Here is a 24,802-nt window from a genome sequence, read left to right on the forward strand (position 1 = left end):
GTACAAATTTTAAGATGACCAATTTTAATTTGATTTTTTTAAAGTAAACATTTTTTAAGTTGAACAAATTTAAAATAAACAATTTTTTATTTGAACAAATTTTAAATTGAATTTTTTAGTTTTGATCATTTTTCAAATTTAAACATTTTCTAATTCGATCATTTTTTAAATTTCAACCTCTTTAAAGTCTTTGTATTTTTGAAATCTGAAAAATAAATGTAACAAAAAATAAAAATAAAGAACAAAAGAAAAAAAACAGAAAATAGAAAATAGAAAAACAGAAACAGGAAAAAAACAGAAAAAAAGAAAAAACAGAAAGCCCGCACCTAACTGAACCGCCCGTACCGCGCGTGGGGTACGCGCCGACCTCGGTGTATAGGATTAACCCGGGCAGCATCGCCGCTCGCTGGGTCACCTGGAGTATGAGGCCGGAGCCCATTTGCACAGACCAGGCTCAATCCCGACGACCCAAAGCCCGCACTACAACACCGCTCGCCCTCTTCCCGTCTTCCACCAATACTCCAGTCCAGTCCCCACCCCAACTCTAGGGTTTCCTAACCACCCCCGCAAACCCCACCCCACCCCACGCGCACCCTACTCGATCCGGCGGCCATGTCGACACCGGCGGCGCAGGGCGGCGAGAAGCCGGCGCTCAGGAAGCCCATCTTCATCAAGGTGGACGGGCTCAAGCCGGGCACCAACGGCCACAACCTCCTCGTCAAGGTCGTCAGCGCCAACCCCGTCCCGGGCCGCGTCCGCCCCGGCGCCCCCACCTCCTCCTCTGCTCGCATGCCCCGCATCGCCGAGTGCGTCGTCGGCGACGAGACTGGCTCCATCATCTTCACCGCCCGCAACGAGCAAGGTGATTCGCTCGCCGCTCCTTAGCGTTGTTGGCATCGGTTGCTGCTTTATGATAGAAGATTTGTTAGGAACCGGTATCCTTGCGCTGATCTGTTTGGATTCGTAGATATCTCCAGTAGCTTTTTTTATTTTATTTGCGGGGGATAATTTTGTGTAGCTTAATAGTGGCGACGACAGGATAATAGGGCATATATATCTTCTTTCCATGCCAATGGGTGTGGAAGCCACTTCCTTTTACAACAGGATAAGATGGCTATCCAGTGATCCTGATTGCTGACATTGCAGTTTGTTTAGACGGCAGGAACATACAACTTTGCTCTTCCCCGATTTCCATTAGGAGAGCAGGCCCAATCATTCGAATCTCGAACTAACCAAATCCACTACATATTACATGCCAAAACAGCAGAAAGGGAAAGCACCTTTCTTCATATCAGGTACTACAACAATCTCCCATGATGCAGATCAGATTACAAGTTCTTCTATCTGTTGGGGGCTGCAGTGTCTTCCAGTTGCAGTCAACCAGCTGAACATGCCCTGATCCTAGGCCTAGAGAGCACTTTCTGCACCAGCTGACAGAACCAGTAACCATTAGGGCCCGCTTGCTTGTTCGTTTATTGGCCCAAAACTGGTGTGATTTCCAGCCCCTCAAAAAATTTCGATGGAGGTCAGTAAGCATGCTTGGTTAGTTGTTTTATGATCCGTTGTGGCTCGTTTACTGAAGGCCTCGATTAAAATTGCTGGTTTCCTTTTACACTGTCACACACACGCGTAAACTGACACGGGTGGAAAACATAGCCTAGCTCCCAAGCGGGCCTTATCTTCATAGTGTACTATCAGCATCTGCCTAATAATTGATCCACTATCTTTTGATAAATTAACAAACTGGATGGATCAGCAGGTATCTTATCGTGAAAACAACCAGCCTTTGCTGGTCTTTATGCAAACTTGGCATAGCAGTTTTATTCCAGAATAATTATAATTCTGAAAGTAAATAAGAAAAAAGTTACACTTAAGCAGAAGTTTCTGCTGTTTTGTGGGCCACCTGCACAGTTGGATTGAGTTCATATTTAGTATTATTCCAAAGCAGCACAATACTATTGGTTTTGTTATATTGGTTTCTTTGTATCCAGATGATGGCATTGTATTTGGAGCTACAGGCTCCCTAAGTTTCCTTGGATGATTGTAATATTTGTTAATTATTTTCAGTGTTACTTGAGCTATTAATTTACCGATGCATGCATGAAAACATCTTACATACCGTATGACTAATGCACTTCTTTTGTCCTTTGGTCCTATAATTATCTTTTTGCAATGCTAGCTATGCACGTTTAAGGTACTTGGATGCTTATAAATTGAAGGGAAATAGTGATAGTTCACTTGGTTTGTGCATCTTGTGCTACATACTATATTACTATCACTTTTTCCCCCCATCTGTTAGTTAATTGCATAGTCAAAAAGTAGCAGCCGTACTACCTTTTCTTTCTTGCCTTGACAAATATGCTAGTAGTTTTTGTCATGCCATTGTTCAGATCTTGAATTTATTATTTGGTTGCATCTAATCATTGTACGTTCAAGATTTGATGATGCATGCACGATATTGGTCCATGATCATTGTACATGGTTCATGATATATTTGATGATGCCATGGACTGATAGTATGTTTACTCTCCTTATGCAGTTGACCTGTTGAAGCCTGGTGCCACGGCCATCATGCGCAATGCTAAAATTGACATGTTCAAAAGTTCAATGAGGCTTGCTGTGGACAAGTGGGGACGGGTGGAATCTGCAGAACCCGCCAGCTTTACAGTGAACGAGGAGAACAACTTGTCACAAGTAGAGTATGAATTGGTTAACGTGGCCGAGTAATTGTGGAAGCTTCCCAGCGCATTTCCTGCCATAAAAGTGAAGTACTATGAAGCCTTTGCTAAGCTTGCTTATTTCATATGATGATGGTAGTCGATAAGGTCAAGATTGTATCACTTAAGTTAGAATGTTCGATGGATTAAACTGAGCTATCTACTGATTGTGATTCCTCTTGGCACTGCTTGTGTTAATGTAATGGAACAAGCTCAGCGTGGCTCTACGATGCACCTGAGTTCTGGAGATCAATGGAATTAATTTCCTAAGTATCGGTTGTTACTTTCTGTTATATTGTTGATGTATATCGCTGTGTCTACAACAAACAACAATCCTTGGTCGAAATCTGCTAGAACAGCAATTTTCTGCTGAAACGATACAAACCCTGTGCCTGTCAAGTCTACGTTCCAGGCATATTGCGCCTATAAAAAGCAATGCTAAAGCTGGCGACAGTTAAAAAGGCAAGGCCTTCCAAGGCCAACACTTTTGGCAAACGTGCTCAAAACTCGCGGCTGGGAATAATACCCCTCACACAAACATGGCAGCCGTTGCCGGCGAGCATCTGCAGTCGGCGGAGGCAGAAAATGCAGCAGATTTCGACGTCGCGAGAAAGGATGATGATGACGAGCAGCCGTCGGTGGAGGTGGCCTTCGCGGGGCAGACGCCTCCGCCGTGGTGGCAGCAGGTCACGGCGCGGTCGGTGGTGGCGAGCGTGGTGCTGGGCACCGTGCTCACCTTCATGTCGATGCGGATCGGCCTGACGGCAGGAGTCGGGCCGGCGTTCAACATCGTGGCGAGCCTCCTGGGCTTCTTCGTCATCAAGTCATGGACGCGGCTGCTTGCCCGGTTCGGCGTCGCCTCCCAGCCCTTCACCAGGCAGGAGAACGTTGTCCTCCAGACGTGCATCATCTCCTGCGCTACGCTCTCCTTCTACGGTACAGCCACGCGATTCTTCTCCCATTGCCATTTCCAGGAACTTTCTGCTGAGCTTTTCTCAGTTTGCTGGTCGTGATTTTGCAGGTGGCTTCTCGACGTATCTCCTTGCGATGACGGAGACGGTGGCGAAATCAACCGGCGGGGCAGGCACCGGCCGTGACGTCTACGAGCTGCACACGGGGAAGGTCATGGCTTTCCTCGGCCTGGTCAGCTACGCCAGCTTGTTCTGCACTCTCCCATTACGGAAGGTGAGGAATAAATTCAACCATTTTCAACGAAGAAATGACCAATACCTTATCGATGTTTTTGGTTATCATTTGTTAGGCAGTAGCCAAAACTCGCAGCATTTCTTTGGTACAGTGATAATCATTTCTTTGTTATCAAATCTGAAGATATCTCGTCATTGTTTGGCAGCTCATGATACTGGACTACAAGCTGATGTACCCAAGCGGTTCAGCTATCGCCGGGATCGTCAACAGCTTCCACACACCGGCGGGAGCTGCGACAGCAAAGTAAAATAACTATGCCATTTGTAAGCTGTTTGGTCAGAAACTGCTGCTTCCATACTATTCCATTAGTAAGCTTAACCGGCATCATTCTTTTCTCTCTTTCTCCCAATTAGATTGCAAGTGCTCGCTATGACCAAAGCCATGGTTGGGAGCTTCATGTGGGCGTCCTTCCAGTGGGTTTACACCGGAGGAAGCGGGTGTGGCTTCCAAGACTTCCCTATGTTTGGATTGAGGGCATATAAACAGAAATTTTACTTCGACTTCTCCGCGAGTCTGGTCGGCGTGGGCATGATCTGCCCGGTCGTGGTAAATTTCTCGATGCTTTTCGCATCTGCCATCACTTCGTTTTTCTTATGGCCAGCCCTCCAGAGCAAGAAAGGGGAATGGTACACCGATCCTTCACCCACAAATTTCAGGGGAATCAATGGATACAAGGTTAGTAACATAACTTCGTCTGCAGTTCACGGTAGTTGGTAGTTTGGCACTTGATCAGATGTTTCATTCTTTGCACTTTTCACTGACCATATCTGCTGCTTCGATGAAACAGGTGCCCATGGGCATAGCGATGGTGCTTGGGGATTGCCTCTTCCAACTGGGTTCAATCACCATAAGAGCCGCGTACCATTTCAACAAGAATCGCCAGGGACAGAGTCTCGGCAGTACCAACATACCAGATGGCATAAATTCAGACGAAAAAACATCTCTGAGCTATGATGATCGTCGCAGAAACAAAATCTTTCTGGACGAAGGATTGCCGGACTATGTTGCGGTTGCTGGCTACATCTTCTTCTCAGCCGTCTCAGCAATCTTTGTTCCACAAATCTTCCCACAGATCAGATATTACCACGTGGCCTTGTTATACGCTGTCGCCCCCATCATGGCATTCTGCAATTCATATGCTTCCGGACTGTGTGACTGGTCCCTCGCATCCGTCTACGGAAAGCTCGCTATCTTCATTGTTGGGGCATGGGTTGGTGAAGCAGCTGGCGGCACCATTGCTGGTCTTGCTGCCTGCGGTGTCATGTTGATGATCATTGGCAATGCCGCTGAGCTCATGCATGACTTCAAGACAGGATACCTGACACTCACCTCACCAGTATCCATGTTCATAAGCCAAGCAATTGGAACCTCGATTGGTTGCTTGATCAATCCGCTTGTCTTCCTGTGCTTGGAAAAATTTGTCGGCAAAGAGCATCTGGGAGAAGCTGGATCGGTTTTCTCGGCTCCTTTGGCCACCGCATACCGTGGGCTTGCAGTTTTAAGTGTTAAAGGACTAAAGATACTTCCAAAACACTCCATGATGTTCTGTATAGCTTTCTTCTTTGGGGCATTTTTCTTGGATTGCCTGGCAGCCATAGCCAAAGCAAAGAAGTGGAAGGTAAAAAGTTACATTCCAAACGCCATGGCTATGGCTATTCCATTCTTAATTGGACCAAATATTGCAATAGACATGGCCATGGGGAGTCTACTATTAGTTATCTGGAAGAAAACAAACAAGAAAAGTGCAAATATGCTTTCAGTTGTTGTAGCATCAGGTTTAATCTGCGGAGATGGACTGTTTGCATTGCCATCGGCATTACTTTCAATTTTCCAAATTGAGCCGCCCATATGTATGAAGTTCTTGTCTAATTATCAGACAGAGGAAATGCAGGATCATTTCATACCCAAACTGGCCACTTCTTCGTAATAATACAGACTAATACTTACAGAAACTGCTTGTAAATGTTTCAGATCATATTGTTATCGAGTTATGTAGTGCACGTAAAGACATGTGAATACCGTGCCTTAGCATACTTCTTTTCATTTCTATCTGTGTATAAATATTTTTCCAGCATTTATAGAATCATTACTGAAACAATCATGTTTCCCATACTAGATGAATGGGATAGACAAGTGTAGACTACAAGGATTAAATAAAGCTCGACAAGTAACCACGCCGGCTGTACAAGAAATAGAAAAGACTTTTTAATCACCAGATCATGTTGGTGCGATTCTCATCAAATAAGGATGATGATTCTGGTTACCGAAGACATAAAATGAAGTTGAGCGACATCTAAGATCATTTATTCAATAATTCTTAATAGTTCACATACAGAAAAAAAAAAGCTTCCTTCCTCTGTCAGCTCATCCTGAAAGAATAGTAATCTTCTGGCTCTATTCGCAAGTCAGCATCATACGCCATCAATTTCAGCTGTTATCAACAAAATAATAACTCATCAGAACTGTTATACAAATTGAAGAAAAGTATATAAAAACATTACTGATGCTAGAGTGTTACTTTTTCCACGGTGTTTCATAGCACTCCATAACCAAATGTTGAAAGTTCTAAGTTTCTATACAATGTTGAAAAGAAGAGATAAAACCTGTCGATTTAAGTCTTCCCAGTAATAGATTAGGCACACATATATTTTTCCTTATACAGTATCAGATGAAGCTAACTATAATTTTGAGCCATAGGAAAAATCCGTTGGTAATACTTTATACTCCATGTAAAAAAAACACAGCACCCTGCAATTTGTTATTAAAAAAGAGGTGAGCTTTAATGTTTTGGGGGTCCAGAGACACTACGCTAGGTGGAAACACCACCCTTCAGTTATGGCTAATGAAACATCTATAGCAGGCGGCCAGGAAGCTATAGATGATAGCCAATGGCCCAAATAACGGCTGCAGCAGATTGAAAACTTACCACCGCTACATTCGCCGCTGCTGTGCTGCTACAAGTTAATGTGACAACGAAGCTTTAGTGAGCTAGTCCTCTTAGAGCTTGTACATTATTTCTTCGTTCGTTCTCTTCAATACTGACCTAATGCATATTCTGTAAAATTTCTCTAATAATTTCTTAAGTGAATGACTAGTAACACCTATTATCAATTTGTTATATCTTCTTCAATGCATGGTTTGTAAATCATGTAACAAAATGAGTACATTCGCTCTCACAAGCATAGTTAGGATCCTTCTTTGGAAATCTTCCAATAGAATGGACCGTCATCAACCCTTCTTTAGAAATGGTGAAAGATTGGTAAGATCCTACATTCTATGTTCTAACAATTATCTACCAGTTCTTGAATTTTCTTATAACATGTTTTTATCTTCTTCTCCAAACTTTCTCTAAAAATGTGTAGAAGAGTCTCAAACAAAGGTATGGTTTATTAACAATGAGTTATTTCAAATACAACATTTTGACACACACTGGAACAAGGTTTAGTAATTGTCTAAGATTGTAAGTGACATAGCATCCACTAATATTTCAAGAAAATGGTGGAGATATTTTAGTGGTCACCTTTCCCCATTCCCCAGGTGGTCTTCATCTAGTTTCATCTTGCCCTACAACAAGAATGAAAAGAAAAACAGAAAAACGTGTGTCTTTCGTCAACCAAACTAGAAACATGGATGTTAACATGAAACCAAATGCTGGAAACATGGCCAGAGAGAACTGTGGAATGCATTTATTGATCTACTGTATGTAGTGCATACAGGAGGATGCAGATGTCGATGGAATGAGGCGAATGGTTCAGAGAGATCGTTATGCGCGTTTGGACCAATGTTAACAACCAATAGTACTAAATTAGTGCAAGTCAATGTTCTTCTACACAGCGGGATCAGCTATGGCAAGTTAATGCTACTACGACATTTAGCTTGAGCTGGGTTGTTGGGGACAATATGACACTATTGGCAACTGAATCATATCAACACAAATCTAATGTATTGCCTGAATTCAGATCAAACTACTGTATAACTTATGAACGATATCGAGATACACATTTGCAGCTCATGTACTATGAATGAGCTATACACATTTGAAGAGGAGAGTATTTTCAGTTTCACCTTCCGTGAGCCACCCGAGGCCTCGGCCGGGCACCGCGAGCAGAGACGTCATCCTCGCCGCTGCGGTGGCGCTGTGCAGCGGCAGCAGCGATTCTACGCAGAAGCTCGCCTCGACGGGCGACCTGCACAACGACAACGCCATGACACTCAGTCTATATCTGGCTAGTTAAGGGGGGAATCAGGAATGGCCTACCGCTGGTCGGGGTCGTACCTGAGGAGGCGCGGTGGCGCACCCAGCGCGCGACGAAGGGACGGTCGCGCCGCAGAGGAAGTGGCCCTCGCCGGAGCAGCGCGGAGAAGGGACGCCGACGAGCGTAGCATCGACCTGGCGGCGGCGGCGGCCATCGTGTCTGGCTTGCTTCGAGGAGAGATGGGTTTCCGGCTAGCCTGTGCTCGAGTGGCAATGCTGTAATATTTGCGAACAAATGGGATCAATCTGGCCCGTTCATAAATCTGCGCGGCCCATCAAATGGGTATTGGGCCGTGCATAATGGGCCCAATGGGCCCCTTTAAACTTGTGGTTTCTACGAGCCTGAGCCCTCTAAGCCTGAGCCTTCGAAGCCTTCTCTCTTCTCCCTTTTGTTTCCCCTCGACGGGCGGCGGCGGCGGCGGTGGCAACCAGGGTTTAGAAGCTTGCACGGCGCGAAACCCTAGCCCATCGCCTTCGCCTACGGATTCGTCGCGCGTCTCCTCGCTGAGTTGACCTGCCTCGCTGTATTGGCGGCCGCGATGAGGGTGAAGGTGATATCGCGCTCGACGGACGATTTCACGCGCGAGCGTAGCCAGGACCTGCAGGTGAAGCACATATTCATTCTTCGTTTCTGTTGATTACGCTCCTGGTTCGATAGGTTCTAGCTTTGGACTCGTTGGTTTGCGTTCGGCCGAGTGTACTGTGGACTCAGACGGTCACGCTGTAGATATGCTAGGATAAGAGATAAGAACTGTTTCTGAAGCATGGAGTGCGTTTCCGTGCAATTGCAGCTGTTGGTATTTCTATCATTATATGCAGTTAAATTTTTAGTTCTTCGAAACGAAAATGAAAACGTCGGAATTGCTAATTCACTTTTGTGGATCAGTTTGATACTCACCAGAGCTGTCTCTCAGATTTCAGTTCCTTTTGGGGGTAAACATGTTAACATTTGGTAGCTGTAATTAGCCTGCTCGTGTATTGATTTTTTTATCTCTGTTGTTTAGTAGGTTGAAGGTCTTTCTAAAGATTGTGTTCTCACTTTCGTTGGCCTTACGATTGCTTCATTTTTTTTGCCGATAAATGAAAATCTCTGTTGCAACTTTTTGTCCCCAACAGAAAGTATTCCGCAATTATGATCCAGCGCTTCGTAGCCAAGAGAAAGCTGTTGAGTACACCCGGGCACTTAATGCTGCAAAGCTAGAGAAGGTATGTCTCATCTTCCTCGTTTGCATCTGTTGTGTGCTCTTTACTGTATATTCTCATTTGATTTTTTGCTGCTCCCCACTTCAGATATTTGCCAAGCCCTTTGTTGGAGCGATGGATGGCCACATTGATGCTGTTTCGTGCATGGCGAAGAACCCCAATTATTTGAAAGCTATGTTTTCTGGCTCAATGGATGGGGGTAATTATCACAAATCTGCACCACTTTTCTGGTTTTGTCTCTTAGATTAGATTGTGTTTTATGCGTTTTTGTTTGCTCCTTGACTGAAGTAGCTAACTAATATCAGTGCCAGTGAAGTATAACACACAACCAGTTGCTGTTCTGCTTTTTAGTTTGCACCTCAGGAATTACTAACTTGGATGCCTAAGAACATTTAGAATCTCGTTACTAACTTGTAATGGCTGGCCCACTTGCTAGAATTTTTTTATTTCTGTAGTGATTAATTGATACACAACATGATATCACTTTGGATGCATGTAAAAACTGGAATATTGCCTGGAACGTTTGTGTGCATTTTCTGTCTTTTGCTAAGAATGATTTATGTTGACCAATGAAGAGTACCATCTAGCTCTAGTGATCTGCAGTTTATGTGCTATTGTGCTCCATCCATCATATTTGAAATTTATGACGGCAAGTTTCATAACGCATTCTCAGGAATTTACCTGTGGAAAGTTAACGGTTTCACGTGAATGGCTTGGCACACACATTGATGTTACCACTAGTTGGATTGTTGGGACATTTTAGTTAAGTATTGATTAATTTTATTTGGTTAAAATGGGATTTAAGAGCAACAAGTTCTAATGCTTTGCTCCTCAGTTCACATAACTAGTCGGTTTGGACATGGGCACGGCTTGCATGTGTGCAATCTAAAGATACAAGGTTGTTGATAGGCAATTTGTAATGTTTCACTGCATAACCCAAAATGACATGTTTCTACGATCTGGACAGAGTATCAGTTTGAGTGACTGAACATGATACTACTAATTGTGTTAGTACATTTTTAGTATGTTCTGGCACCGACTTATTCTTGTTTTGTATGTAGTCAATATATAGTTCTGCTCTGTTTCAGAGTTTTTTTTTATAATTTCTGCCTCCCCCCTTTTTTTGCATAGTAACACCTGTCTCGTTACCTTTCTGTAGCGTGTCTGATGGCCACTGTATGTGATATTGGAACTATTTTTTATTCAACCTGTCTTGTATTATAAATCCGATGTTTTCGCTCCATTTATTTAGATTTGCAATTAAAAAATCATCTATTAATCAAGTTTAAGTTTGTACCTCAAGTTGTAAACCTTACTTTCTGTTTATGCACAGATATTCGACTATGGGACATTGCTGCAAGGTACGAGTAATGCAATATCAACTGAGCTGTTCTTAATATTTCAGTATCACTTGTGATCGTAAATTTAATTTCTTGTACAACAAAAAAAAAACAGGAAGACAATCTGCCAGTTCCCTGGTCACAAGGGTGCTGTGAGAGGTTTGGCAACCTCTACTGATGGTGATCTTCTGATATCCTGTGGTGTTGACAGCACGTAAGTTACAATTGTGGATGTCACTTATTTTTGCTTATTATACATGGATTCAAGATATGCAATTAAATGCCATACGTGTTCTCTCGCTGCCATAAGTATTGCAATTGGGTGGCTCTATATCTCGAGATTAATTTTCATTATTTCTCGGGAATAGTTTTATGCACCAAATCTTTGTCTTTGTTGTGTATATGTTTATAAGGCATTTGGCGTAGGGCTTTATCTTTAGCTTAAAGCTGCCACAAAAGTAAGCCCCACCAAACAAGAATAGTCTAATGATTTGTATATAGGATTATAGGTTGAGAAATTCTAGTAACATACCGATTTATGCTGTACACAAGGAGAGACGTGTTAAACCCTTACTATGCGTCAGTGTCCCTTATCTTACTATGCGCTTATCCATCTACGATTGCAGTGTTCGACTCTGGAAAGATCCTATGCGTAAGATGATGGACACTAATGATGCAATTGGAGATGCTTCTCAGGTATGCATTGGATGGATGCTTTAATTTATCTGCTTTATCCATGTTATATGTCATCTCATTTCTTAACTTATGTGGTTTACAGCCGTCAGCAGTCTATACCTGGAAGCATGCATTTTGGTAAGAGCATTATTGCATTGTCTCGACTTCTCCCAGATTGTTCTCTTCTTCTTTGCTGAATGAAACATTTCTCTTCTGATAATTGTAGGGGTGTTGACCACCAGTGGGATGGAACTATTTTTGCAACCGTAGGTGCTCAGGTAGATATATGGGATCATAACAGGTATACTATCTGAAAGCCTTTTCCCCAGCATCTTGTGTCTGTTTTCTCCATCACCACTAATCCCAATTTCACTTGTATAGGTCAGAGCCAATAAATAGCTTCACATGGGGTAACGATACAGCAAATTCTGTGCGGTTTAATCCTGGAGAACCGGATGTTTTAATCACATCAGCCCAGTAATGTTTGCGATTCTGAACGAAATATTTTGTCTCTTATTGCTTCTTTAGAAATTATCATTCATTGTCCTCAATGTTAATTTTCTATTGTGAATGCTGTATTCTGCTCTGCTTAAAACTTCTTTTCCTACTAAAATAGGATTGTGTTAATTTTTCAGTGATCGGAGTTTAACTCTTTATGACCTACGCATGTCATCCCCGGCTAGAAAGCTAATCATGAAGGTTTGTTGAGTTCTATTTTATTAGTGGATGCTTGTAATATATTCAAAATTCACCAGACACCTGGAGCATGCTAACATATGCAGTTTGATGTACGAAACATATACGGTTAAAAGTGCACTTACAATTGCTCATACTGTCCACTGTCTCGTTCTGATACTCTGCTGTAAATACATCAGCATTTGTTCATTACTGAATGGTACATGATGTATAGGTGAGAAAGATCAATTAATGACAAAAAATATTCCGTTTCTCTTTGAGAATGCTATTTTCAGTTCACTGCTGCATTGATGCTTCATTCCAAAATATATAAGATCCTGTCGAGACATTCCGAAAAATTGTACTAGGGTGGACTTTTTTGCAACACCCTTTGCAAACTATTGTGGAAAATGCACACATTTAAATAGGTCTGAACTCTGGAGTGATCTCCTAGTAATCTATTTCCTGTAATCACCTCCTAGGAGGCTTGTACCCTTCTTCTGTTCAATGAAAAGAAATGCAAAGTCTTCGCGTTTTCTCGAAAAAAGTAATCTATTTCCTGACAAAGGTGTATCCTGTGTTCTTTTTCCCACTGGGAGTGAGGTGGTTAGCGGTCTTAATTCCCAACAAAGAATAGCAAACTAGGCTAGCTCAAAGTCCTTAGATGTACATTTAAAAAAAGTACAATGAATGGTGCACTTATGAAGCATACTGAAATTTTCACTCTGAAGGAGAAAAGATTTAGTATGTGTTACTTCATATGGATTAACTTATGATAGGTCTGGGGCATTTTCGTGGTTAACTCATTCAAAATCTGCTGACACATCTTTTTGGTGACAACTTTGCCCTTCTGAATCTATCCATTATGTGTTCTGCGGCCTCATTAATTTGACCTTCAATATCCATATGTGTTCTTGTGTGCACAGTTCAGATAAGTATCTTTCAATACATTCATCTCTCTCCACATTTATTCTTTCTGCAATCCTCTAGCATGCCAGCTGATTAGAGTCTTCTTGTATAACCATTCAAGACAAAACTTTGTTTAGATGAACCCAGTCCAGAATCTTAAACCTATCATCTGTTTGGGAATTTATTATCCCTAAAGCTAAACATTTTAATCTGGTCAACCATGTCTAATATATACACTTTGCACCATTTGTTGCCAACTAGAGTAATTAATTTAATGTCAACCATATTTGTTATGTTGAAAATTGCATGTTATCGTTCATCCTACAAATAGCTACCTTGTTTAAATGCTCATATACTCCCTCTGTTCCATTTTAATCTCGCAGATTCGGATGTATCTATACACTTATTTGGGGGAATCTCTCTGAATATTTATTGTTTTCTTTTAGTATGGATAGTTGGAGACACCAATGTATTTTTTATTTCTTATGCAGACAAGGTGCAATTCAGTATGCTGGAACCCTAGGGAGCCCATGAACTTTACTGCTGTAAGATTGAAATGTCAATTTTTTTCTTGTTATACACTTGATCTATCAACTTTAATAATGAATGAACTGTGATATATGATATTATTTCAGATCGGAAATAGTTGTCGACGTTTTTCTTTATGAATAATATATGAATCAAATTTGAGCTTTTCAACAGTTAAGAAATTTCTTCTTGATGCTTTTTGTTACTAGGCAAATGAAGATACAAACTGTTACTCGTTTGATGCTAGAAAGCTGAATGAAGCAAAGATTGTTCACAAGGGTCATGTTTCAGCAGTGTAAGTATTATTCGGAAATAAAAATTCTACTGTCCCCTTAAGTAAAAATTTCTGCAAAGGTCAGTGGTCAGTCATTTAGTAGAATAAATGGTCAAATACAATGTAGATTTGTATGTTTGTGCATGTTCTAGCACCATGCATTTATCTTGTCAATATGAATATCACACGACAGTTCAATGATATTTTGAAGCAAAAAAGTGTTACTGCAATATGTATTTTGGTACTTGTTCTCTCATGGGGTTGCTATTTCGTTGTAGCGTCGTTGAACTTTCTGAGATTCGCAGTTCTATATGATGTACACCTAAAAGCTATCATTCTATGTAGTTCTGTATTGAGCCCATTGGCAACATGCATTGTTCCTTTAATGATTTTGGATTGTGCCTTTCATGATTTTGGAAATTCATTCTAACATGGATTGTGTTGTCAGGATGGATATTGATTATTCACCAACAGGACGGGAATTTGTTACTGGTTCCTACGATAGAACGGTACGCGTGAATTTTTGAAATCGTAGAGCTAGTTCACTTTTGAACCATGTCTAGGTGACTTTTTTGATTGTTGAGTTTTGTTAATGCTTTTGCAGGTACGCATCTTCAATTATAACGGTGATCAGAGCAGAGAGATATACCATACTAAGAGGATGCAAAGGTTTGTTCCTATTAATTGTTTCCGTTCTTCCTTGCTTTGTTCTCATTTTTTATTTTATCCTCCGGTTGGCGGGATTATTTGTTTTGTGGTATCGTAGATTTTCACCCTCAAGCCTACTTATCCAGATTGATTTAGGGGTAGATCAATTCAGAATTTATCTTTCGAGGGTCCCAGTATAGTCTTTTCCCTGTATCGTTCCAATTTTATCGGATGTCCCTGAAGGGACAGTATAGTCTTTTCAGTTCAACCAGTTTTATATTTTATTATGTTGCTCTGCTGAGACGTTTGAGAACGAGTCGGTTGCAACCTGATGCATGGCAATTGAACTATGGTTCTTGAAAGTAGCACCACCAATGTAGCAGTTTTCCTGCATGTGCATATTTATATTTCTCAGTTACCTGTAAATAAGGAATATGGGTCGACGAGTCGAGCCGAGTCCACTCATGGACTAATCGCCCATCCAGTCGACTAGTCAAGGTTTTCGGTTGGAATGCAAGTATTGACTCTTAGACTAGTCCAGCGACTTTTAATCCTTGCCTGAAAGCAGTTTGCTATCTTATTTATTTCAGACCCCATGTTTCTCTTTAATACTACCTTGCTTTGTGGAAATTCTGCTCTGTTGTAACCAATTTACCCTTATCTTTGCAGGGTGTTTTGTGTGAAATACACATATGATGGAACTTATCTAGTTTCTGGCAGTGATGATACAAATCTTCGACTGTGGAAATCCAAGGCTTCAGAACAATTGGGAGTTGTAAGTCTTCTAGCGCCATGTGGTGTTTTCTAGTTGTTGCATCGCAGCATGTTTGTTGCTTCCTTCAGTTCCATGACCAATAGAAAATGTGTCCATATAATTGATAGTCAAGACGGCGCAGTTAGTAGTTATCTACATCTCAGGCTCATGAAAAGGGCAAACTAATTCCAGTATTTGTCCAATATATCAATGGTGCATGCTCTGGTATCGTATGTTAGCATGAAAAAAGGTGTCTATCAGCCAACTGCTGACTATCACCCACTAACCTAGAAATCTGGAAAGTGATATTTGAATTAATCTAGTTCATTTTCAAACTTTCACGTTATCATGTTCATTATTGATTGGTGTACCCTGTTTTTGCAATGATTTACAGTTACCCCTGCCTTGCTGAAAATAGCCTTGAATGATCCGGGAGCAGTTTTAGGTTCCAGGATGTCTTTATATCTCAGAATGGTGACATTAGGTGGTAGTCTGTATGGGCTACACTTAGACAAAGGCAGCAAAGAGATTCTTGATTCTTTTCTGTCTGATTTGACTTATCCGCTGGTTGCATGCACTCTGTTTCAGTCTGTTTTCAACTTGCAATTTTGAGTTAAAAAATACTTAGCTAGGTTGGGGGGCATATTGCTTGTCTAATTGGAACTTGGTAATGGTTAATGAAGGTAACTTTGCCTTACTCTCGGACCATTCGCCTACCTGTTCCTTTCATGGCTCATGGGGAAAGTAACTTAGAGTATGGTTAAAGAACAACACAATGGCATTTATGGAATGTATAGAGATTCTGGTGGGGCCCACCATATGTATGTACAACATTAATACGAATGTATATCGATCGGGTATGTCTGTTTAATTGGGCATAATGACATTTATGGAATGTATAGAGATTTGCAATGGTGTTTTTCAAAAGTTGAATACTGCAATGGTGTTTCTCAAATAACCGAAAATTACAGTGGCATATATCCAATTAACCCTTGTTTTTATTTGGATTTTCATCTGCTTGAGTTTCGAAGGCCTTATTAACTAAGGTCTTTGGGGTGGTGCATGATTGTCATCAAATTTGTTCTGCAGATTCTTCCAAGGGAACGTAAAAAGCAAGAATATCTAGATGCTGTCAAGGAGCGGTATAAGCACCTTCCGGAAATCAAGCGGATTGTCAGGTAAGCTACTGGTCACGGGAACATGCTTCAGTTTTATGGATCATCTAGTTTTCGTTTACCCTTGTTTGCAACCATGATTTTTCTGATATTGTACCAATGCTGTGTTACTGCAGGCATAGGCACTTGCCTAAGCCAATCTACAAGGCAGGCATTATAAGGCGCACCATGATTGAAGCAGAAAAACGCAAAGACGACAGAAGGCGGGCACACAGTGCCCCAGGCAGCAGGACATCGCAGCCCTTCAGGAAGAGAAGACTCATCAAAGAAGTCGAGTAAGCGTGGTTCTGACTATTGCGAGGCCAAACAGAGTGATATTCCAGCACATTATTTTGTGGAGGCTGAATGGAGAACTCGAGGGTGCGCAAGGCGGAAGTTGCTGGACTGCCTCTCTTGCTGGACTGCCTCTTCTATGTGTTGTAATTTGTTTTTTTAACTTGCAGAACTTGTTAGTGTAGCAGATTATTTTTGAAATGCATAAAACTTAGAATGTATGCACAACATGCCTCTCTCAATTGCTGTGAAGTCTGCAGTGTGTACTGTCTCATTCCCCTCGGATGCCCTTGTGACAGCCAGCAGCACCTACAATGCACGAGCATCACTTGTTACATGTCGGGTGTTACCTAGACGAGATGGTGACATTCAACATTCTGGTCATGTGGCGGACACAATTGAGTGAACCCGTGAAGTCCGGTGTTCTACATCGATTGTGACTTAGTTAATGAAAGGTGAATTACAGAAACGGGCTAGTGGATCTTCCTTTCTCTCTCTCTCTCTCTCTCTTAACATCTACTTGTACAGGATGCAAAGCACAGTTGCTTCAGGTTAGCGGTTATTTCTGTTATCAATGCAAAACAAAGTGGGGAAGCCTGGTTCGAAAAAAAAGCATCATTACATATATCTGAAGACCAATCTCACAAAAATTATCGTAATGCTTGTTGCAAAATCAAATTTCCTACAGTGTATATGTACAATAATATGGTTCTCACTTCTCACTTTCAGTCTAGAGAAATACGCGAGTGCATTTCTACACGGAGCAATGAGCATGCATACATCCTTGGTTATTCATTTACCAATCCAATAATATAAGTCGTTCCATCTCAACAATATACACGCAACTCTCAGGTAGGCGTACAGCGCGCACGTACACGAGAGGAAAAACCCAGAGATCAATATCATGTCAGTGCATATCCATACACCCAGGATAATACATACATTATTGATAAAACTATTAATAATTAGCCTACACGCGCACGCGGCACGCGGATCGATCATACGCATGTACGGACGTGCAGACGGACGAGTTGTCGACGAGTTGAGAGGAGGGGAGCTCGGGCGCGCGCGTACTCAGCTGGCGGCGGCGCTGCTCGTCTTCGCCGCCGCCGCCGGTGGTATCTTGGGTATGCCTTGCTTGTGCAGCTCCGACATGACGCTGTCCAGCGACGGGGGCTTCAGCCCGAGGGGGAGCGGCAGCCATGGCTTCACTAAAACGTCTCCGATGGCTGCGTCGATGCTCTCCTTGGACTGCATCCATGCAGCAAAGTTAGCAATCAACAGAAAGTAATTAGCGAGAAGCACTACTATATTGTGACTTCAAGATCAGAAGTATAATGAACTAGTTTCAAGATGTATGCCAGGAGCCATCAGCCGTGCATAAATATATACATACGGGGTGGGCGTCGAGCTGAAGCTGTAAGCCGGCGACCTTATTGCTCTGCGGCGCCGGTGTAGGCGGCGGTGGCAGAATCGGTGTGTACATGGGATGCGGCATCATCCCCGGCATCGGCGGCGCAGCAAACCTCTGCAACTACACGCGCAGCAACCTTCAGTTAGTACTTAGAACAACCTTAACCTACTGCTCTTACCAATTTACCATACTGCATGTAATGCAAGTTAAGGACTAACCATGGCAGCCGGAGGCATCGGCGGCGGAGCGCAGGGCGTTCCCTGTGTCATCGCCTGTGGGCCCCATTTCCTCGCAGCCTGCGAAGAACAACGGTAAACCAACAGATTATTACACATGCAAACCGCCAAAACATGCAAAGCAAGATCGAGAGTGTCACGTGAACGCGATAAGAGGAGATCGAGTTCAGAGCGAGCCTAGGGGGCAGTGTGGCATACGCACGTTGTACTGCTGGTGCCAGTACGCCGGGTCCACCGGCGGCTGGTGGGCCCATGCCGGCGGCGGCGCCAGGTGACGCGGCCAGACGGGCAGCATGGACGGTGGCTGCGGCGGCGGCGCGTCGACGCCGGTGGGGTGACCCCACACGTGCAGTGGCCGGCAGAACGGCGGCGGGTGCCCGGGATGGTGCACCATCGCCGCGGCAGCGTGGGCGGGCGGCATCGCTCCCGGAGGTGGGAACCCGATGGTTGGCACCACCCACGGGGCGCCTCCCGCCGCTACGTCCTTCCTCGGCCCGCCGGCAGCCGCGTACATCTGCCGCTTCTGCGTCCAGCTCGCCGCCTCCGCCTCCCGAGCCATCAGGTGCTTCCTGTGCGACCGGTACTTCTGCACTTAAGGCATGCAAACTCATTAATTTCAACTTCAAATGCAACGGCATTATCTTTGAGTAATCGACTACTCAAAGAATGCAACATTGTTACACTCTTACAAAAATGCCTACATTGTTTGCATATTTGTTACTCTAAGTGAAACAAGTCGCACAACATGCATTGTGGAAGATGGACACAAAATTAACTACAAACTTGAGATGCATAAGCTTGGAACTGCTCGGTGGCAAATATGATGATATAATGTTAGACCTAACAAAAAGGCACAGCAGCCCTATCTTTCAGTTGAATGTAAGTCATATTCGACTCCTAGAAACAGGCTTTCGCCCCACTTTGGAAATAAAGCCTAAGTCATCTTCGACTCAGAAATAAGAATTTCTCAAGTCTCGACAAACATACATAATGATAGACACGGCCACTAAACATGGCTCATTTTATCCAGTCCTTGATTTCATTTTCAAACTAATATCCACCTTTAATTGTTTTATCATTTTGCAGTTATAACAAGATTATACCTATATTAAGTCGGCCTCATTTGGGATGCCCACTATAAATTTTGTATCGACTGGTTGCGATCCTACAACGTACTTACACAACACCACGAGATGGTGAAAATTGGCGCCAAGCGGAGTTTATGTCCCGGTTTGGACAATACATACTATTTTGTCTAGATGAATGCAAATTTAGACAAATCTAAAACAAGTTTTATGAGACAGGGCCGGGAGAGTATTTTGTCTAAGTAGGTTCAATATTTTTTTGTGAATAACAGCAGGAGAACTGCTGTGTTCATTGCATTAGAAGAAAAGTAGGTTCAATATTGGTTCTATGTGTAGTATGCTAAACTTCTAATTAAGCCAATGGTTGATATATGTGTGTGGCATGTCACACTTTTTTAGACTATCTGAGTGTTGGCGACTCAATGTAACTATGCAAGCTTCCAATTTCTGAAAATTGTCACTCGAGCAAGGAACATTCGTGTACTCCATGCATTACCAGTTTACCACACAATGTCAACCCCATATATACAAGTTTTTCCATCCATGTGCTCGGTAATACTAAAAGACAAGTTAGAAACGCTAATTACCCCCTAAGAAAAGATCATTCACATGCTGCCAAAGCCCAAAGCGCGCGCGCACGAGAATCCATGCGAGGCATAGCCATGCATCTAGGCAGGACCGGGCTGCAGGGGTACCTTCATATCATGCACGGGCTGCGCTAGCGCTAGGGTGCTAAACACAGCCAGAGGCCGGCCGACATGGCACGCGGCCGCGCTGACTAACGCCGGGGCCTGATCTCGGCCGGCGTGGGGGCAGCGGAGCGGGAGCGCCCACCCTTCTGCTTGGCGCGTCCCCGTTGCACGGTTCGGGCAATGGAATATTTATTCATATCCAAGGCTAGGGCATGCATGCATTATGCGTACCTCTCTGAACGCGCGCTCCCCTTTCACTTTTACCGTCTTCCTCCGTGCATGCATGCATGTGCATGAGGACTCGCGCGCTGATTCGCGGACAGGATCGATCGATCACATGCTTGCGTAGTACAGTATGTCAGCGTGTATGTATGCGCTAATAATGCACGTAATGTACAGCGCGCGGCGGGGGGGCGGGGGGGGAACTGTGAGTTGCCATGCCATGCCTGGACAACGGCTGGGCTACAGACGTACATATGTTGCCCTGATCTGACTGTGCGTGCCCTGGAGCGAGATCCGTCCATGTCCATGAGGTACGTGTGTGCATGTGCCCGTGTGTCGTCTTGGCGCTACCCTTGCTAGGTATTGTATATATGAATTTTAAACTCGACCGATCCAAGCGGAGAAGATGGAGTGTGAAGTGAGAGGGCGCACCTGGAGGTGGCTGGCGATGTTGTGGCGCGTGAGGCGGTACTCGTTGCCCATCAGCTCCAGGATACGCGACGGCACCGCCTTGTCCAGGCCCAGCTGCTCCACCGCCTGCACGAACCGCCGGTGCAGCTCCGGCGTCCAGTCCACCTGCAATCAATCCATTCATTGTAATCAGCAAGATTCGGGTATCGACAAGAAAAAAATCTAGGAGGGGGCCGGGATTTCCCGGTAACAACTCGCGCATCAAATACCGGGCGAGATTCTCAAATAAAATTTGAACTTTAAACTCTACAATGCCTAGACATTTTGAATGTATATTTTGGAAAAGGAGGAAGCAAAAAAAAAATCGGACGAATTGATGAGTTAGGGCATGGGGTTATAGCGGAGGGGGAACGTGCCCAAATTAAAAACAAATTTAAATGAACTAGGATTTTTTTCGCACGATAAACTCGTTTACCAAAGGGATCGGAAAACCCGGCTATTGGCCGGTAACCGCGGTATTTCCCTCGGTAACCAAATCCCTAGCTGGTCATCTGCCACTTGATCAAAGAAAACATGCATGCATGTTTACATTCTTCAGATGTAAGTATAAATCGACTTAGTAATAGACAAGGACTCAGGTGCGCGTGTACGCACGTACGTAGACAAGGGATCAGAGACAAGACTGTACATAAGCTCTAGGCGCTCGTGTGTGAACTTTCACCGAAATAAAGCAGCAAAGCGGAGCTAGCCTAGCGACACGCCGTTGCTGTTGGGCGTATGCGTATGCCACTGTTAACCCTGCTCTTCCCGTGACTCTTTCCCGGCCGATCGATCGAGATCTACTATCCATCCTATCCTATCCATCGCCTGAAAAAAGATGGGCTGCACGGGGATTTCCGCGCCCTATTCATTGCCGCGCAGGAACATTTCGGTGCAAACCTCTCCCACGCGCCGACTGACTGACTGATGCGCTGATGGATGGATGTCAAAGTCGACCGGCGAGCTCTTAATTCGATGGAGCCGACCAATCACGAGATGCTGATTCGCCGCGCCTGTACTGCCGCGCGCTATCGCTGTTCTATGATACAGCTAGGGCTCTCGTGATCTTCCCTGTCCTTCCTCCCTGCGCGCGTCAGTCAGATCTCGCAGGTGATGTCGCCGCGAGATAGATTATGTCAGAGTTAACGCGAGACTGGCACAAGCGTGAACTGCTGCGCTTAGCTCGAATCGTGATATGCAGTTTTGACTCGACAATTATCTATCTTTCCTTTTTCATGTGCTTATTAAGCTTAACTATGCGTGTATGGAGCTAGGGCTAGCGTGAGATCGAGCATGCGGGCAATACCTTCACCTTCCGCCTGCCGTGGGAGCTCTTGGCTGACGCCGCCGACGCTGGCTTCGACGTCCGCTTGCTGTGCCCCTCCGCCGAGGCACACGACTTGGCGTCGGACCCAGCCGCTGCCGAGGAATCGTCCGTCGTCACCGCGCTCCGAACCTCGTCCGCTGCTACGCTGTTGCTCGTGCTGATGTGCTTCACGTCTTTCTCCTCCAGCCCCTTGGTCTCGCTCTCGACCTTCCCTTCTGGTAATTCCATGTCCGTCGCTGCCGGTAAATCCGTTTTCTCCTCGTCGGCGTTATGGTGTGCTCCGCAGCCCTCTGCCGCGGGGTTCAGCACCGTCGTCGGCGTCGCCGGCTCGTCGGCGAACTCGGCGAGGAGCTCGGTCGGGTCGACCTCGAGGTCCGGGAGGATGTCCCCGTCGTCGTCGACGTGGAAGAAAGGCACGTCGCAGGTGCTGAAGTCGATGTAGTCCAGCAGGAAGTCGTCGTCGACGCCGTCCGGGAACCCGACGTCCACATGGTGGTGGTGGTCGCCGAGGCCGAAGACAGCCTGATTAGGGCTTTGCAGCGAGGCCACCTCGAGCATCCCAGACTCGGCGTACGTAGCTCGCAAGATCGGCAGAGATGAGGAACAAATTGCTCGGGAGTAATCTCCCTATGAAAAAGCACTCTAGATAAATCTCAGCTGGCTTGACGATCGATGGCAGCGATCGGTAGATACAGCTATATACTTGGTAGCAGGTCACTCGGTTTTCAAGCCAAGCTTTGGACCGAGAGCGAGATTGCCAGTGCAGCACTGCATGAGCAGCGAGCTAGAGCCCTCTCCAATGGAGATCTGACTGAGTATAGTGGATAGGAAGAAGGGAGGAGAGAGACGGAGGGTGAGAGCAATGGGATGGACTAGCTAGTTTGGTGGTGATTTGGGAGTATTAGAGAGACGAGGAGGACGCACGTCCACCACAAACCTCCTTGAGATTTCTCTCTCCCCCTCCTTTATAGGGTCTCTCTCGCTCTCCCTGTCGCTTCTCTTTCTCTCTCATAGTCATAGGGTTTCCTCTCTCTCACACGCGCTCGCTGCTCTGTACATTGTACAACGACTGGAATTGTATAGCGTATGACACCATGCAGGGACTCCTAGTGTTTATCTGTTTTACTACAATATCTCAGTGGCCTGCCGACGGCCCATCTTGCCAAAGAAAATAATTCTCTGCATGCTAGCTGTGCATATGCTTGCTGGGCGATCTGTCGTCCCCTATATTCTACATAACTTATTGCTTGCTCATCATTGTCAAGTACGGTCACAGTATTTTCTAAGCGAGTTTCAAGTTCAGGTTACTTTGATAGTGAATTTCACCTTTTTTTACCCTTATTAGTAAATTTGTGATGGTGATTACCAATTCAAAAATGCTGCCACAATTTACTCCAAGTTTGTTAAGTTATGTTAAGTTTTGACCACTAAAAATTTGCTGCCACAGTTTACCCCGAAACCGTTACATTGTTTCAAGATTTACCGTAGACCCGTTGCACCATAAGTTCTATTTTGTTTTAGTGCCGACGCATGTCTCTATGTGCTACAAAGAACCGAAACAAAACAAAGGTTACCGGTATCATCTACAAATCGGTTGCTTCGCTCCACGGTCCCCACCATAATCCATAGGAATTTGACAGTGTTTAATCTATAGATTTCGAAGAAACTGACCACACAAAGAAGGCTAAATGCCTAAGCCTACAATTGTCATTGGAATCCTTGAATCAATCATTGAACCACATGAACAAATAACTGACATAGTTATTATGTAATCGGAGTTAAAGCGACAACAGCTACAAACAGAGGCACACACACTCTCGAAGCTAACTCGCAACAGAAAGGAGAGACACACACTCTCTCTCCAAGTTAACTCACAACATAAAGGATAGGCACACACTCTGTCCAACCTAACTCACAACAGAGATTAACGACAGCTCTCACAACTACTCTTTTAGTCCTCACAATCTAAGCAGACTCCATCTTCCAATTTTCACGTGATGCCTACAAAATACGAAATTATAAAAACGATAATTCAACAAGTGAAGTACATAAAAATGTAAGTAGGGACAATAATTTTCATCATATTTTGCAAAATAACCACAATTTGATTCATCAAAATAAAAGAGTAGAAGGTATATCCGGTAGGTGGTTACTTCAACAGATACAAAAAATTAACTCACCAAGCATCATATCTTGGAAACAAGGTGGGTACATTCTACAATCCACTTATGTAGTACAAAGGCTAATCGCGATCCTAACTCACATACAATTCTACAGTCAACTTTGCACTAAGAGAAAAGAATAATCATCAACAAATCAGAATGGACAATATTGAGAACCAGTAAGAAAATTCAAAGTGCCTGAATACATTAATATCTTTCTTATTATTATCATACATATATATCAGAATTATCAACCAACACACTGTACCAAAGTAACATCCCATTCTCTGTGCTTGAGCAGATTTGAGAAAGATCTGCATACCTCTGTTCCATTCCCAAATCATTAAGGGTCTGATTGGTTGCTCGCAGCATTTGCTCCCATCTATAGAACATGGCTCCGTGGATGCTATCCCGGTAAATGCAACCTATAATCCACATTGTGTAAGTTGTTTGGTTGCTAATAATTCCTACTCTGCATCAGTTGTGAAGTAAAATCCCTGGCGTTTGGTTGCCCTCAAATCGCGTTTCAGCAAATGCACGACTGTTTGGTTACATCCAGCGTACCGAATACAAGGTTTAAAA

General features: G+C 43.9%; 5 protein-coding genes across 11 annotated transcripts; 3 read left to right on the forward strand and 2 right to left on the reverse strand.

Moving 5' to 3' along the window:
• Positions 1–509: 509 nt before the first annotated feature.
• On the forward strand, positions 510–2,987 carry LOC127342109 (uncharacterized protein At4g28440). Its single transcript, XM_051368053.2, has 2 exons — positions 510–862; positions 2,540–2,987. The coding sequence occupies exons 1-2, from the start codon at positions 613–615 to the stop codon at positions 2,725–2,727; spliced, it is 438 nt and encodes a 145-aa protein (XP_051224013.1). The 5' UTR covers positions 510–612; the 3' UTR covers positions 2,728–2,987.
• A 169-nt stretch (positions 2,988–3,156) lies between these two features.
• Positions 3,157–6,281, forward strand: LOC127342105 (probable metal-nicotianamine transporter YSL1). The gene is made up of 5 exons (XM_051368045.2): positions 3,157–3,653; positions 3,739–3,902; positions 4,069–4,166; positions 4,277–4,598; positions 4,711–6,281. The coding sequence occupies exons 1-5, from the start codon at positions 3,257–3,259 to the stop codon at positions 5,848–5,850; spliced, it is 2,121 nt and encodes a 706-aa protein (XP_051224005.1). The 5' UTR covers positions 3,157–3,256; the 3' UTR covers positions 5,851–6,281.
• Positions 6,105–8,404, reverse strand: LOC127342110 (protein NUCLEAR FUSION DEFECTIVE 6, mitochondrial-like). Of its 2 annotated transcripts, XM_051368054.2 has the most exons (4): positions 8,200–8,404; positions 7,989–8,110; positions 7,444–7,487; positions 6,105–6,354 (listed from the first exon to the last, which is right to left on the reverse strand). In XM_051368054.2, the coding sequence occupies exons 1-3, from the start codon at positions 8,331–8,333 to the stop codon at positions 7,468–7,470; spliced, it is 276 nt and encodes a 91-aa protein (XP_051224014.1). In that variant the 5' UTR covers positions 8,334–8,404; the 3' UTR covers positions 6,105–6,354; positions 7,444–7,467. The 2 variants fall into 2 exon arrangements, with proteins under 2 accessions (XP_051224014.1, XP_051224015.1); XM_051368055.2 differs by lacking the exon at positions 7,444–7,487.
• Positions 8,405–8,542: 138 nt separating this feature from the next.
• LOC127342108 (uncharacterized) lies at positions 8,543–16,906 on the forward strand. Of its 2 annotated transcripts, XM_071828091.1 has the most exons (18): positions 8,569–8,604; positions 8,635–8,783; positions 9,295–9,384; positions 9,469–9,580; positions 10,715–10,742; positions 10,837–10,935; positions 11,348–11,417; positions 11,500–11,534; positions 11,623–11,697; positions 11,778–11,873; positions 12,032–12,095; positions 13,472–13,525; positions 13,718–13,803; positions 14,231–14,291; positions 14,387–14,451; positions 15,100–15,205; positions 16,274–16,362; positions 16,476–16,906. In XM_071828091.1, the coding sequence occupies exons 2-18, from the start codon at positions 8,718–8,720 to the stop codon at positions 16,636–16,638; spliced, it is 1,359 nt and encodes a 452-aa protein (XP_071684192.1). In that variant the 5' UTR covers positions 8,569–8,604; positions 8,635–8,717; the 3' UTR covers positions 16,639–16,906. The 2 variants fall into 2 exon arrangements, with proteins under 2 accessions (XP_051224012.1, XP_071684192.1); XM_051368052.2 differs by having other exon boundaries at positions 8,543–8,783.
• A 493-nt stretch (positions 16,907–17,399) lies between these two features.
• Positions 17,400–23,012, reverse strand: LOC127342106 (probable transcription factor GLK2). 5 transcript variants are annotated; one of them, XM_051368048.2, is made up of 6 exons: positions 22,044–23,012; positions 20,714–20,857; positions 18,485–18,868; positions 18,265–18,342; positions 18,029–18,166; positions 17,400–17,883 (listed from the first exon to the last, which is right to left on the reverse strand). In XM_051368048.2, the coding sequence occupies exons 1-6, from the start codon at positions 22,614–22,616 to the stop codon at positions 17,707–17,709; spliced, it is 1,494 nt and encodes a 497-aa protein (XP_051224008.1). In that variant the 5' UTR covers positions 22,617–23,012; the 3' UTR covers positions 17,400–17,706. The 5 variants fall into 5 exon arrangements, with proteins under 5 accessions (XP_051224008.1, XP_051224007.1, XP_051224006.1 ...); XM_051368047.1 differs by having other exon boundaries at positions 18,029–18,160; positions 22,038–23,011; XM_051368046.1 differs by having other exon boundaries at positions 22,038–23,010.
• Between the last annotated feature and the right edge of the window lie 1,790 nt (positions 23,013–24,802).

Source organism: Lolium perenne, chromosome 3, assembly GCF_019359855.2.
Source record: "Lolium perenne isolate Kyuss_39 chromosome 3, Kyuss_2.0, whole genome shotgun sequence".
Classification (NCBI taxonomy): Eukaryota; Viridiplantae; Streptophyta; class Magnoliopsida; order Poales; family Poaceae; genus Lolium; species Lolium perenne.

Excerpts from the sequence above, each read along its gene's own strand:
- LOC127342109 (XM_051368053.2), top strand. The coding sequence starts at position 613 with ATGTCGACACCGGCGGCGCAGGGCGGCGAGAAGCCGGCGCTCAGGAAG. Across the intron at positions 863-2,539 it reads CACCGCCCGCAACGAGCAAG|TTGACCTGTTGAAGCCTGGT; the intron begins GTGATTCGCTCG and ends CTCCTTATGCAG.
- LOC127342105 (XM_051368045.2), top strand. The coding sequence starts at position 3,257 with ATGGCAGCCGTTGCCGGCGAGCATCTGCAGTCGGCGGAGGCAGAAAAT. Across the intron at positions 3,654-3,738 it reads CGCTACGCTCTCCTTCTACG|GTGGCTTCTCGACGTATCTC; the intron begins GTACAGCCACGC and ends GTGATTTTGCAG. Across the intron at positions 3,903-4,068 it reads GCACTCTCCCATTACGGAAG|CTCATGATACTGGACTACAA; the intron begins GTGAGGAATAAA and ends ATTGTTTGGCAG.
- LOC127342110 (XM_051368055.2), bottom strand. The coding sequence starts at position 8,333 with ATGGCCGCCGCCGCCGCCAGGTCGATGCTACGCTCGTCGGCGTCCCTT. Across the intron at positions 8,111-8,199 it reads GCGCCACCGCGCCTCCTCAG|GTCGCCCGTCGAGGCGAGCT; the intron begins GTACGACCCCGA and ends GTCGTTGTGCAG. Across the intron at positions 6,355-7,988 it reads CCTCGGGTGGCTCACGGAAG|CTGAAATTGATGGCGTATGA; the intron begins GTGAAACTGAAA and ends TGTTGATAACAG.
- LOC127342108 (XM_051368052.2), top strand. The coding sequence starts at position 8,718 with ATGAGGGTGAAGGTGATATCGCGCTCGACGGACGATTTCACGCGCGAG. Across the intron at positions 12,096-13,471 it reads CTAGAAAGCTAATCATGAAG|ACAAGGTGCAATTCAGTATG; the intron begins GTTTGTTGAGTT and ends TTTCTTATGCAG. Across the intron at positions 16,363-16,475 it reads GAAATCAAGCGGATTGTCAG|GCATAGGCACTTGCCTAAGC; the intron begins GTAAGCTACTGG and ends GTGTTACTGCAG.
- LOC127342106 (XM_051368046.1), bottom strand. The coding sequence starts at position 22,616 with ATGCTCGAGGTGGCCTCGCTGCAAAGCCCTAATCAGGCTGTCTTCGGC. Across the intron at positions 20,858-22,037 it reads ACGGCAGGCGGAAGGTGAAG|GTGGACTGGACGCCGGAGCT; the intron begins GTATTGCCCGCA and ends GATTGATTGCAG. Across the intron at positions 18,343-18,484 it reads ACTGGCACCAGCAGTACAAC|GCTGCGAGGAAATGGGGCCC; the intron begins GTGCGTATGCCA and ends TGTTCTTCGCAG.